The sequence below is a fragment of the Nelusetta ayraudi genome, unplaced genomic scaffold, assembly GCF_046127955.1.
Source record: "Nelusetta ayraudi isolate G7.1 ecotype Tasmania unplaced genomic scaffold, CSIRO-AGI_Nayr_v1 ptg000039l, whole genome shotgun sequence".
Taxonomy (NCBI): domain Eukaryota; kingdom Metazoa; phylum Chordata; class Actinopteri; order Tetraodontiformes; family Monacanthidae; genus Nelusetta; species Nelusetta ayraudi.
This window is the reverse complement of record NW_027466089.1, coordinates 772,460-786,318: the sequence shown is the minus strand read 5'-3', so window position 1 is coordinate 786,318 and position 13,859 is coordinate 772,460. Positions and strand designations below refer to the sequence as shown.

Below are 13,859 nucleotides of genomic sequence, written 5' to 3'. Positions count from 1 at the left end.
TTTTTGTTGTACCTTTGTTTTTATTCATTTTCAGTTGACATTAAACCTCCATGGTATGTTTTCTACCTAGCCCTCATACATATTTATAGGCCCCTCTGTCAAATTTAAGAACCCATTGAGGTCCACCAGTCAAAAGATTTTGCCCACCCCTGGTCTAGCAATTCATCTTCCTGATTTAAGTCTCTTCAGTTCTATGGTTCCTCTTTATTTATCAAATAATTCCCTTTATTCCATATCGTATCATTCTCATGTTGGTGTTGTTTCTCTACACGTAAAGCATTTTGGAAAACTATCAACGCAGTGAAGAAGTTAGTATTTTGATTTACATATCAGACCAGTAGGGGGAGCGCCATGCTAACCCAGTCATCGCCACCAAGATTTTTTCGTTTTTGTTGTTTTTTTTTCTCTCTCAATGTAACGGCTCCTTTTCAAGCGATTTTTCCCTTGCAGAAATGTAAAGAGCGTTACGGTACATTCTGACACGCCTCATGTAGCTCGAAGAGCCGAGGAGAAAGGTGAAGTGGAGTGTGTTTCCTTACCTGGCGAAGTCATGAGGGAGCTGGAGTTAATTGCGAACACCTGCGTGTGTTGGTGAGCGGTGGCACGTGTGTTGACTTCGAGCTCTCAGTGGAGAGTCTCTCTAAGTTCCTACTGCTTTCTTTGAAAAAAATAAATAAAATAAAATAAAATAAACCAGTCAAACAAATGCTGATGTCAGCTGTCCTTCGTTGTTTTCGCACGGCCATCCCGCTGCTGGTGCTGCTGGTCACCGGCGACTTGCTGCTGGTCCGAGCCTCCAGTAGCGCCTCCGGCGCACAGCACAACCTGGCCGACTTCAGGTACCCGTATGACAGCATCCTGTCCCCGCTGCTCAAGGCTCTGTCGGAGCACGGAGGGCCGAGGTGGACGCCGGGTGACAGGAAGAAGGTGAAACCAGACCACAAGTACGTGCGATATCTGACAGAGGTGTATAAGAAGTCGTCGAGGGTGCAGAGGAGCTTGGACGGACACAGGATCTACAGCACGGTCCGACTCATCAAGGCACAGGATGAGTGTCTGGCGCAAACTAATTCAGGTGAGCGAAGCGAAGTTGACCGCAGTTTTTCCCGAGTGACTCTGATTCTGTGTGATTCTGTGCGATCGGTAGGGTCGGCGGGTGTTGTGGTATTGCAGTGGCGCCAGAGAGAAATTCACCACTGGCCATGTACTTCGGCGTCTGTCTAATGCCCAACTACGAACTTAAGAAACTGAAATCCGTGCTCTATATTGAGCATACACTGCCAAAAAAGTCTGATTAACTTGTTCAAAAAATGAAAGTCATTGTCGTGAAATATAGATTTAGTCATTTATGATGGACTAATATAAAGTGACTGCATGCAGCTCTCTCTTTAAAAAAAAAATAAAATAAATTAAATTAGTCTCTCAACGCTTTTACAAACTTTAATGAATTGCCTTTTGCCATCTCCATTTGTTTTTGTTCAAGAGTCTTCAGAGAAGGTTAATCCTCTAAAAAAAAAAAAATCAGATAAGTATACATATCAGAAATGTATGCTAAAAGGTGCGGTTCTGAAAATGTGACATTTCACTGATGCACCTCTCAGTTGGCCTCTGAGTACAGTGTTCTGGCAGCCACCCCCTTACAGATTTGTGTGCAAAACTGTGCCACAGATGTTAATTTGGAATTATGCTATATTAGTGTGGAATTCTAACAGTGGCATGGTTTTCTTCATCGTCTTCTCCCAGGGAGTGCACTGCAGGATCTCTCCTACAGCCTGGATCAAGTAAGAAAAACAGAACAGCTCTTGAAGTCAGCCCTGCTGTACAACTTTGAGCTGGACCATGCACCGTCCTCCCTTTGCTACCTGACTGTCATGGAGCAGGAGAACCCAAACCAGTGTCAGCTGTGTACTGCAGTCCACTACGCTGTCAACTTTACAGCCAGCCAAGATGGGACAAGCACTAGCAACTGGGTCGAAATTGATGTCCTTTTGTTTCTCACACCATACTTTAAGACCCAGAGGAGGTACATACAGCTTCACATCAATGTCACCTGCCCATACGAAGAAGACAGTTCCATGGCTGATGGGAGCCCCGGAACATTTACCATTCCTTCTCCATATTTGCTCCTTTACCTCAACGACACAAGCAAAATGGACGACCAGGGGTTACAGGCTAATGCCAAAGGAGGTGAAAGGTCAGATGCATTTTACAAGCAGATTCCTGTGAAAGCAGAGGCAGGGGTTGAGCCAAAGAGAAGATGGAGGAGGGAATCTCCGAAGAGCAAACGTGGTGCTAAGCACCTGCCAGAGCTGCTTCCCAGCTCCGTATTCCCCACCAGTGACTGCGCCTTATACGATTTCAGGGTGCGATTCAGTCAACTTAAACTGGATCACTGGATTGTTTTTCCACCCAAGTTCAACCCCAGGTACTGCAGAGGAGGTTGCCCAAGGGCCATGGGCTTCATCTATGGCTCACCAGTCCACACCATGGTCCAAAACATTATCTATGAGAGACTGGACTCCTCTGTGCCTCGGCCTTCGTGTATCCCGTCTCACTACAGCCCTCTGAGTGTCATGATCTTTGAAGAAGATGGTTCCTATGTCTATAAAGAGTTTGAAGACATGGTTGCTACGAGGTGCACATGTCGCTAAGACAGAGACCAACATGTCTTTATTTTGGTTCCTTTTTTACAGGCTGAATTGAAATACCACAACAGACCTGAACAGTCATGATAGGTGTTCTAAAGTGGCAGATGCTCTGACTGGACTCAGTGATTTCATTAATGAAAAAAAAAATATATATATATATCAATGTGCGTGAACAAAGTGATCTGGAGCAGAAGTGTCTACTTAACAATGTGTTTTGTAAAAAAAAAAAAAAAAAAAAAAAAGAATTTTATCATAATGAAAATTTGATACTTTTTTGTTTTTGTTATGATGTGCCAGTGCAACCTGTTGTTTGCTAAGAAGTGTTGAATCTTGACACTTAAATAGGACAGTGAGCAGTATAATTTTGTAAAATTATTTTAAGTTGGGTTTTTTTGTTAATTTATTTTGGGTGCTTGGTCTGTCATTATTCCATAAGTAAACACATCTGAGGTTTTAAGTAGCTCTGTTCTGGACCAAAGATTAAAAAAAAAAAAAAAAAAAGCAGTGTCAAAAACTTTTACACATCATTTTATTCCAGGGAATGAGAGGTGGTTGTATGAACTGCAGCTATCTTAGTAAGGTTTAAATGTGTATTTATTTCTTGTTATCAGTGAGCAACTGCATACATATGAAATGACTGCATACTTGTAAATTTGTTCTGCCTGAATGTGACAGTGTCATGTATATTTATGCAACTTTAATGAATTCACTGTTTGTCTGTGTTCAGCTGAGGGATATTCAAAAGGATTGTCATTTGGAGGCATATTCTCTGAAATGTTGGAAATTAAAAAAAAGAAATTATGCATGAATATTGCCTGCATTTGTGACTTTAGAAATGTATCATATTGCTATCTGTCTTTGCTTCTGCCTGCCCCCGTCAGTACACTGCAGGCTTTACACACGTGGACATTTTGTCCTGGTCTGAGGATTTGCAGGTACATGTCACAGCAAAATGTTTGTGTTGAATTGGATGAAATCGTATTATTTTATTAATTGTGTTTGTAGAAAAGCACTTTGCCAGGTTTCGGTTATTTAACTTTTTAGGTTTTCCAGTTTTAGCTGATAAGGTCTTGTGGTCTTAAAGTCCAATACAATTACTGCCCACAGTGGACACATACATAGGAAACTGTTTCATCCGCGTTGATTGACGAACCTCCTGTCCGCTAGACGGCGACAAACCTCATACTCAACCGGAAGTTAAGCTCCGAATGAGAGGAAGGGCACCGAGTCTTCTGACTATTAGGAAAGGCTGTAGAGCAACATCCAGGTGAGCTTCAATGTCGCGGTTTTGAAGTTCGACATTTGTCGTTATCATCTTAAATGTCTATGTCATGTGGATATTGTATTTGTATTTGTTTGTCAGACTATATTGGACCTGTATCTTTATGACGTCCATGTTGACGCACTTGCAACAGAAACGTTTCAAGGACTGTTTGTACCTTAGGTCAACAGCTAATGTGCTATGGTTAGCTGTTAGCACTTAGCTATCCAGGCTAATCACACTGGGCTAATCACACTATTATCTGTTTTATCGATTATTTGGAATTAGGGTTAGTACATCAACTTTGTCATGTCATTGTAATTATGGGAGCGAGGCAGTCTCAGTCATAGTCGGTTAGTGTTTTCAATGTTACTGGGTTAAACATTGCACAAGTTCTGTTGACGGACGCGACCCTTGGTTTGGTTGCACCAAAGATATTCGCACTAAATAATCACTTAACATATTTTATACATAAGCCTAAACGATTTAATTACGGTTTAGCGATATCCTTTTAAATCGATGTTTATTTCATGAATTCCACTATTATACTATAACATTATATAAATACACACGCAAACAAATCCATACGGGACTACGCTGTATCCATTATGCATTGGCATTCAAGCAGTCTTTCTCTTTCTCTCTCCCTCTCTCTTAAACACATGTAAAGGATTTCCTATGTAACAAATACTCCAAACTCCGTGTCTGTCTTTGCAATACATTATGTAGTGTTAACCCCCAGTTTGAAAATGTCCTCTCTCCACTTTAGCTCAGCTCCGTGATCAACATGGGTCGCCACTTTGGAGACTTGGCCAGAGTCAGGCACATTATCACCTACAGCATTTCCCCCTTTGAGCAGAGGGCTTTTCCCAACTACTTCTCAAAGGGTATTCCAAATGTGTGGAGGAGATTCAGTGCTTCTTTCTTCAAAGTTGCCCCACGTAAGTAAACCTGTGTCTTGTCTGTGTATAATTTCAACCTTTTGAAATTAAGCACCTCTTTAATTGAGCAAAATCATGCCAGTTGTCCTCCCGGACTTCGCAACAACAATGGGGTCTCTCTTTTGCAGTAAAACCTGTTTTAGTAATCTTAGGCTTCACAACCATCGTTTAGATGTTTGCCTGTTACTCGTATTTGCTGTACATATCTGACTTAGATGATTTCCTTGTTTACTCAAATGTGAACACTGTAGGTGACTTTTCTGTCTTTCTTTCTCCTTGTTGTCTCTTGTTTAAGGTATAGCATTGCTGTGACACCCATCACCACTTGTTGCTAATATATTTGTTAGGAACCGTTGCTCAAATCACCATCCCCAACCCCTTAAAACTAGTTCAAGGACTTTTATTGCAGACTGTAGTGTTGTGCTTCAGATATTTCTAATGATTCCGTTTTTGCCATTGTTCTTTTGCAGCAATGACGCTCATGTATCTGACATATACGTGGGGAAACAGTGTCCATGAGCAGGGCAAGAAGAAGAATCCCGCTGACTACGAGAATGATGAATAAACCTGCAACCTCTTGGAAGCTCCTTTCTGTCATTATGATTCTGTGTTTTACCAATAAAAAATAAGTGTATTAAATGAAAATAACTTTGGGTTGATTTTTTTTTTTTTTTTTTTTCCTTAAACAAGCAAATGTGGTCAGAAGAGAACTCGGCAATACTTAGCAGGGGGAATCTGTATTATATAATTTTTTATTTATTTTTTTTTAGAAAAAGTGGATTCTCAAATTTTGGTCAAATATTTGTTTTTTTTAATTTATCTTCATGTTATTTTGAGGATACGAGGGCAGGTTTCAGAGGAATGTATCTTGAGGGACATTACATACTGTCTTGTTCCAAAATTCATTTCATATATGGTTAATAAGCCATTGTTTTATCGTGTTACATGGAATGTCCTCACAAACGTGTGGCTAAGTATGAACTTATTTTTGTTGGAATGTTAATTATTTGAAGTGGAGGTACATTTATTTGAACCCTGACTACATGTTTTGGGGGTATTGGATTAGGTCACTTCTTGTTTGCAATTCTCCATACTCATGAAATATGGAAAGAAAAAATAAATTAGAAGGGACACCTTGCTTTGAAGAAGGCGTTCATCACACCTTTGGGGATACCGGAAGTCGTACATTCTCATCACTTGCAGGTGTCCCGTTACATACCGACGAAACCTCTTATCTAGATAGAAAGAAAGAGAGTCCACCTGTCGGCGAACATTAAAGTAAAAGACCTTTATGATTTCCGGTTAAAAGCGGCCTGTGCAGAGCCTTGCCTTGCCTCTGGGGAGCGCACGATTACCGGCGCCATCGCGTTGCAGTCGTACGCTATTGGTCCGCGGAACCACTGGCAGAAGATTCCGGAACGCTGTCACGCATCAAGCCGGCGTACCGCATGCTGCTCCTCAGCTTCATGGAACAGGAACAAGGGTGTATCACCGTCCGCTGAGCGAAGTCCGCTGCTGTTGCCTTTTTAGCACTATACTGAATATCCGTTCTTCCTTGTAATTACCGATCCGTAACACTATTCATTCAGTGAGCGAAGATGTCAGTTGTCGGCTTTGACGTCGGGTTCTTGAACTGCTATGTAGCTGTAGCCAGAGCTGGGGGTATAGAGACTGTCGCCAATGAATATAGCGACCGATCTACACCGTAAGTACACCTGACCGCCTTATCATATTGGGGGGTGGAAATGTATATTATTTTCACCGACAATGAGGGTAAAAAGTCGCCTTGTCCATAATCTGTTCAATACAGTTAATATGAGGCGAACACCCCTGTTAGCATGCTTGCTAGCAATTTTCACAACAGAATGCAGCATGTGATGGCTAAAATGAACGCTAGCTCTAACGGGATATCTATTGGTGTAAAGGAATCATAGTGGTAAATCAGGATATAATTAAATAAATTGCTGATTGAGGCATCCTACTGTAATGCTGTAATGTTGTCTGCGCGTATCCTACACAGGTAGTTTTTTTTTTTTTTTTTTTTTTAGGCGTGATTGAGCGCATGATGGGAGGCCGGTTACTGCTGTCATTACGACTTTGTCAAGCACTTGTATATTAATGTGTTACCAATGAGCAGTAAACTGTTTGATATTCTGTTTTCTCTATATGGAGACATAATATGTCGGGTTTTTTCCCCCTTTTCCCTTTTTTATTTTAATTTTTTAATTTTTTAGAGCATGTGTTTCTTTTGGACCCCGCAACCGATCCATCGGCGCAGCAGCTAAAAGCCAGGTATGCCTTGAATAAAAGTGTCCCTACCAACCAGAGATTAGCGTGTGGACTTCTATTGTAAAAGGGACGTGATTGAAAATTTTACACCTGTTTTAGATGGATTATATCGGCTGGATGACTGCAAAACTTCTGTATTATTTATCTTGTCAAGGTTCAAAGAGAAGACAGAATGTTTGTTTTAAAGACCAAGCCACAGAAAGCCCTACTTGAACACAGAATGTGTTATTACAGACGTGCAACAACTGGGTGTGACTTTTTCTGTGCAGAACACATCTTTGGAAATAAAATGAATTGTACAGTACTGTTAGTACTGTTAGTAATTCATTCTCGCTCTGCATGTTTTGTTTTTGTTTAATCCGTTCATATTTTTCTTCTCCCTTTTTCCAGCTTGTCACAAACTGCAAAAACACAGTCCAAGGTTTCAAGAGGTTTCATGGCAGGGCTTTCTCAGATCCTTATGTGCAGCGCCTCAAAAATAGTACGATTTACGACGTTGTGCAGATGCCCACCGGAACGGCTGGCATCAAGGTGAGAGACCATTGAGAATGATTCTGGTAAATGGAGATATCAGTGCAGTGAACATTTAACACTGTTGGTTATTGTTCTAATTTTTCATCATGTTACCATTATTATAATATTAATACAGTTTGGCCATCAACTACATTTAACACACAGCCCGTCAGTTAGGTCTTAATTGGTGGGAAAAACATTTCAGGCAGCAATGGAAACAGTAGCAGGTGGTTGCTGGGATTTTATTCATTCACTCTGGGTTTTAATTCATAGTGACTCATACCTGAATAACAGTGCCACCACAAGTAAGAACCTGATCAGACACCAAAAGTGAATGCTCTTTTGTCAAAGCATTAAATGCACATATGTACGGTTATAAAACAAGAACCTTTGTTATATGTACTGTTATTCTTAATGAGTTTATTTAAATAACACTCAAAACACAGTTGCAGAAATAAATGTTGTTTAAAATAGAGAAAAATAATGACATCTTCAGAAAATTTAAGATGAATTTGGAGATGTTTTTATTGTTTTGTTTTCCAGTGTCAGTTTGGTTAAGCTCAGACACTCACGGCTTGTGATTGCACATTGCGCTGCACCAGTGGGCGGTGCATTTTTGCTTCCTGGAGTTTTGAAATCACTGTCACAGTCACCATGTCATCATAGAAAACTGAAAAATAAGGTTCAAAGTGGAGAAGTAGAGATCCAGTGGACATTTATAAGCTTGACTGTTGAATAAAACTGCTCAACTTTGTATATTTGAAAAATGTAATAGTAGTACAAATATGCCAGTGACGTCCAAATTGCTGCACTTGGATCAAGGCCTGCAGAACATGTCTAAGCCGGTTTGGCTGATCAAAGCAGAAGGCAGCACTTTTCCACTCGTTCTAAACAAATCTTAATGGAGTGGTTTTATTCAAATTGTTGTTTGCTTCTTGTTTCCCTTCTGTAATAGCTCCTGTTTTGCAACAAATTTTCACATTTCTTAAATATTGTCTTTCGCTGTGGCCATAAAAAGTTACATCAGCGCTTTGTATTTTTGTGCGTGTCTGAACTCTGGCCGGACCTGTTCTTCTCTTTTGGGCTGCAAACCGAAGGTGATGTACATGGAGGAGGAGAAGGCGTTCAGCATTGAACAGGTCACTGCCATGCTGCTGACCAAGCTGAAGGAAACGGTGCAGAATACCCTCAAGAAGCCCGTCTCCTACTGCGTTGTGTCTGTAAGTATTGCGCCGTCCCTGCAGAGCCGGGGGGGTGAGGGGGATACATCTGTTCCTCCGCGAGGCCAAAATCTGGACGGTTTCCGCTCTCACACAGATGTTTTCCGCCTCGTTGCCTGGTTACACATTCGGCGTTGCAGGCATAAGTCTCATACGCTGGGTGTGTCCCATCACCTGCCGAGACATAACTCTCTGCAACAAGGAATGGCTGGATTGTTTTGCTTGTGACAGTACTCTTGATCCGCAGAGCGCAGAGATTACCGCCGCGGTGTTATGACCTACTTGTCTGTTACTCTGACAAAATACTGCCAACAGATAGTTGTGCGTGACTCCGCCCAGATTTTGTTTTAATGAATAAACTCCACTTATACTGTTCTGTTCTTGGCTACAGGTTCCCTGCTACTACTCTGACGCAGAGAGGCGATCAGTGTTGGATGCTGCTCAGATCGCCGGCCTCAACTGCCTCAGGCTCATGAATGAAACAACTGCTGGTGGGCACCCCGTGTTTTCCAACCTCTGCATTATTAAACACATGCTGACAAAATCGGTGCAGAGATTGCTGCGGTTGCCCCTTGGGATTTTACCGCCCTTGTCGTAATAGTGCGCAAGTTGATATTCCAGTCATAATTTACCGGTCCAGTCATTTTAACAATTCCCCTCGCAGTTGCTTTGGCGTACGGAATCTACAAGCAGGATCTCCCGGCTCCTGAGGAGAAAGCCAGGAATGTTGTGTTTGTGGACCTCGGCCATTCTGGATACCAAACGTCAGTGTGTGCCTTTAATAAGGGGAAACTCAAGGTGCGCACAACATTCTCACGTGTTCTTGATTTTTCATTTTTATTTGTTTACTGACAAATAATCATCAATAATCATCAGTCGACGCCGTCTTTCTTGTAACACCCACCACCTTTTTCCCGATCTCTCGCAGATCCTCTCCACAGCGTGCGACCCTGAGCTGGGTGGTAAGGATTTTGACGAGGTACTGGTGAAACACTTTTGTGAGGAATTTGCCAAGAAGTACAAGCTGGATGTCAAAACCAAGCCGAGGGCCCTGGTGCGCCTTTACCAGGAGTGTGAAAAGCTGAAAAAGCTGATGAGTGCCAACTCCTCAGACCTGCCGCTCAACATCGAGTGCTTCATGAATGACATTGACGTGACTGCGAAACTGAACAGGTCTGAACAAGGCCTTAGGAGATTTTTTTTTCTGTCATTATTTTATGTCTCTGCAATTTTTCATGGGTGTGCAATTCTATCTTTTTTTGTAAAGCGTAACTCATGTTTGTCTGTTGTTATTTTGTTTTGTTTTTTTGCACAAGGGGTCACTTTGAGGAGATGTGCGTTGATATTTTGGCCAGAGTTGAACCCCCGCTCCACAACCTGCTGGAAAATGCCAGTTAGTACACTTTATGCCTTCTTAAAATTCCAAAGATCATACAGCAATGTAATCTTATTTGTTTATAATGAATAAACAAATCTCTACTTTCCCTCCATAGAGCTGAAAAAGGAAGACATACATGCTGTGGAGATTGTGGGCGGCGCTTCCAGGATCCCTGCCGTCAAAGAGAGAATCAGCAAATTCTTCGGGAAGGAGCTGAACACCACGCTAAATGCTGACGAGGCTGTGGCCAGGGGATGTGCTCTGCAGGTCCGTCGCACTTCCTCAACCTCCGCTCTCAGTCCCCAGATAGAAAAAACGAGGACAGAGAAAATGAACACTGACTGAATCATAGTCCTTTCACCACAACTGCAGCTGCTGTCTTTAAAAAAAAACAACGGTGTTTTTCTCCACAGTGTGCGATCCTGTCGCCTGCATTTAAAGTGCGAGAGTTCTCCATCACAGACGCCGTCCCCTACCCCATCTCCTTGAAGTGGCAGTCTGCTGCAGAGGAGGGTCTGAGGTAAAAAAAAATAAAACTAAAAGTCTGGCACGCTCTTTGTTCTCCCCGAGATCTTAACAGGTGAACTTGAAAGAAGCTTTTTGTCAAACGTTCCCTTGTTGCAGCGATTGTGAGGTGTTTCCCAGGAACCACGCAGCACCATTCTCCAAAGTGTTGACCTTCTACCGGAAAGAGCCTTTTTCATTGGAGGCCTACTACAATAGCCCTGATGAGCTGCCCTACCCAGATCCGACTATTGGTAAGCAACAGCAAGTGCCTAGACTTAAAGCAGAGCGTATAGCTCACTTCATAATACACAAGTGACTCCTCCACGAATAACTTGGCTTAACATGAACTTCTAATAATTTATGGGTGAGGTTTGGTGCTTCAGTGGAGCAACAGCTTTATTTAAAACCCAGCTGAGGTTTTAAAATGTTTTTATATTTGTCATGTTGTGTTAAAGCCAATTGAGACGATACACTTTACGTTATTTGACACTGTAATTTAATGGTGAACATACCAGTATGTCAAGAGCTTTAGTTATAGTTTAGTCTCTAACCACGAAGGTTGCTGCTAACCCCTTTAAATTGTTTTTAATTCTCCCCATCTAGGTAAATATCTTATACAGAAGGTCGTCCCACAGGCCTCAGGCGAGAGCTCCAAGGTGAAGGTCAAGGTGCGGGTGAACATCCACGGTATCTTCAGCGTGTCCAGCGCCTCGCTGGTCGAAGTGCAGAAGTCCGACGAGACGGAAGAGCCGATGGAGACGGAACAGGCCAATGACAAAGAGGAACAGGTACAACTTTCAACTGTTCGATCCACCATGAGATGAACTTTAATTGTGCACCCCTTTTCACAGAATCTACCTCAGGGTGGTAGTATTTGTTCTATGTAGCACAAATACATTTTTTTTTATTATTATTATTGTTCCATTAAAAGCCCAAAATGCAGACGGATCAGGATGAGCAGCAGAGTCAGGGAGACGGTCAGAATGAGACAGAGGAGAGCACGCCAGAAGAGAATGAAGAGATGCAGGTAAATAAACCCAAGCTAAACGATGGATGTTATTACACATTTATGCGTGTCAAGTTCCACATGTAGTCGTGTCCTGACCCTAAATGCCCATTCTGACTCCTCAGAATACCACCGAGGAGCCCAAAGGCGAGAAGAAATCCGATCAACCCCCGCAAGCGAAAAAGCCCAAAGTGAAAACAAAATTGCTGGATCTTCCGATAGAAAACAGTCCACAGTGGCAGCTAGCGGACGACATGCTCAACCTCTTTGTTGAAAATGAGGTAAGCCAGCATTCAGCCTTGACATATATGCACATTGAAGAAATAGGATTAGTCAAAACATGATTTCATCTATTTTGCTGTTTGACGGGTAACCGTTTGCTGATCTCTTCCAGGGAAAGATGATCATGCAGGACAAGTTGGAGAAGGAGAGGAATGATGCCAAGAATAATGTCGAAGAATACGTGTATGACATGAGGGACAAATTACACGGGCTTCTGGAGAAATATGTCAGCGAGTCTGTGAGTAAACTGCCACTATTGGTGGCGTCTTCTTCACACTGCAGACAAATCTGATTAGTTTTATCAAATTGGAATCTTGGAGGAGAGACTGTGAAACTGTGATCGAGCACATTTGTTTATTCTGACACCCAGGATGGCGCCTTGTGATGTGTGTTGTATGCTTTAATTTACTCTTGTAGGACAGAGATGCATTTTCATTGAAGCTGGAGGACACTGAAAACTGGCTGTATGAGGATGGAGAGGACCAACCCAAACAAGTGTACATTGACAAACTGTCAGACTTAAAGGTAATTTGTAGTCATAAAAGTTTTCCTTAATCGATAAATGGTTGCGACTCTCTCCAACTAACCAAAAAAAAATCTGTTCCGTCAGAAACTTGGCCAGCCAATCCAGGAGAGGTATACCGAGGCTGAGCTGAGACCAAAAGCATTCGAGGAGATGGGGAAACAAATCCAACAGTACATGAAGTTTGTTGAAGCATACAAAATGAAGGTAAGACTTCAAAAGTCTGTATTATGTTTGGTCTCCAAGCCAAACAGCATGAAAACTAGCTAAAAGATCTTCTTGGTTTGCAGGAAGAGCAGTACGAGCATATAGACGAGGCCGATGTGACAAAAGTGGACAAGCTGGCCTGCGAGGCAATGATGTGGATGAACAGCAGCATGAACCAGCAAAACAAACTGAACTTGTCAGTGGATCCCGCCATTAAAATAAAAGACATTCAGGCCAAGACAAAGGTCAGTAGATCCTTATCAAAACAATCAATGTGATGAAGCTTCAACTATCTTGAGTGGTAGGAAGTAGATTACTCTTTTATTATTGACTCAAGCGGAAATTTTCCAGGAGCTGTTCTCGGCGTGTAACCCCATCGTGACCAAGCCCAAGCCCAAGGTGGAGCTCCCCAAGGAGGACGCGGCTGCAGAGCAGAACGGGCCCGTGAACGGGCAGGAGCAGGGCCAGAAGGAAGGCACGGGTGAGGGAGCGACGGAGAGCGCAGATGCTGACCCCGCCTCAGAAACCACGGAAAAGAAACCCGACATGGACCAGGATTAAAGAAGCTTTTCCCGCCCAGCCCGCCGCCAAGCCAAACGAGGAGCCACTCAATTCAGACTGAGGCGCAGCCCTGAGGCCTTCCAACACGTGGGGAAGCCCGGCACTCAGCTGCACACCGAGCCCACAGCTCCTGTCGGTGTCTCTCTGACATAGCATGCCCTCTTTCTCTCTCTCTCTCTCTCTCTCGCTCTCTCTGGACAACATTATTCTAAAGCCAGCTGCAATAAGCCTGTTTGATAAGTGAGCGCTGTACACATGATGGTATTTATTTCTGTTGTGTGCTCTGTATGTGTTCTGGTCTGTGTCACGATATGGTTTTAATAAAGTCAATGAAAAAGCGCATGAACGGAGGTCTGCTGTTGCGAGAGGCTTCATAGCTGCATTGTCTTTACATTTTTTTTGACATTTTTTATTTTTTTATTTTTTTATTTTTTTTAAATCATCGTAAAGAATTTCCAGGAAAATAGCAGTAGCCCTTTCTTTTTTTAGCACCCACTTGACTGCGTACAGACAGGGACAGCAC

At 42.5% G+C, this 13,859-nt stretch overlaps 3 protein-coding genes across 3 annotated transcripts; all 3 read left to right on the top strand.

Moving 5' to 3' along the window:
- Positions 1 to 27: 27 nt before the first annotated feature.
- Positions 28 to 3,215, top strand: gdf9 (growth differentiation factor 9). Its single transcript, XM_076032896.1, has 2 exons — positions 28 to 1,075; positions 1,744 to 3,215. The coding sequence occupies exons 1-2, from the start codon at positions 706 to 708 to the stop codon at positions 2,649 to 2,651; spliced, it is 1,278 nt and encodes a 425-aa protein (XP_075889011.1). The 5' UTR covers positions 28 to 705; the 3' UTR covers positions 2,652 to 3,215.
- A 543-nt stretch (positions 3,216 to 3,758) lies between these two features.
- uqcrq (ubiquinol-cytochrome c reductase, complex III subunit VII) lies at positions 3,759 to 5,503 on the top strand. The gene is made up of 3 exons (XM_076032900.1): positions 3,759 to 3,915; positions 4,679 to 4,850; positions 5,321 to 5,503. Exons 2-3 carry the CDS (start codon positions 4,697 to 4,699, stop codon positions 5,413 to 5,415), a joined length of 249 nt encoding a protein of 82 aa, XP_075889015.1. The 5' UTR covers positions 3,759 to 3,915; positions 4,679 to 4,696; the 3' UTR covers positions 5,416 to 5,503.
- Positions 5,504 to 6,203: 700 nt separating this feature from the next.
- Positions 6,204 to 13,678, top strand: LOC142892664 (heat shock 70 kDa protein 4-like). Its single transcript, XM_076032886.1, has 19 exons — positions 6,204 to 6,555; positions 7,085 to 7,142; positions 7,530 to 7,670; positions 8,750 to 8,872; positions 9,264 to 9,363; positions 9,537 to 9,670; positions 9,801 to 10,045; positions 10,189 to 10,265; positions 10,366 to 10,517; positions 10,664 to 10,770; positions 10,875 to 11,008; positions 11,361 to 11,545; positions 11,689 to 11,784; positions 11,889 to 12,044; positions 12,158 to 12,283; positions 12,463 to 12,570; positions 12,656 to 12,775; positions 12,859 to 13,020; positions 13,127 to 13,678. Exons 1-19 carry the CDS (start codon positions 6,449 to 6,451, stop codon positions 13,334 to 13,336), a joined length of 2,541 nt encoding a protein of 846 aa, XP_075889001.1. The 5' UTR covers positions 6,204 to 6,448; the 3' UTR covers positions 13,337 to 13,678.
- Positions 13,679 to 13,859: the final 181 nt, after the last annotated feature.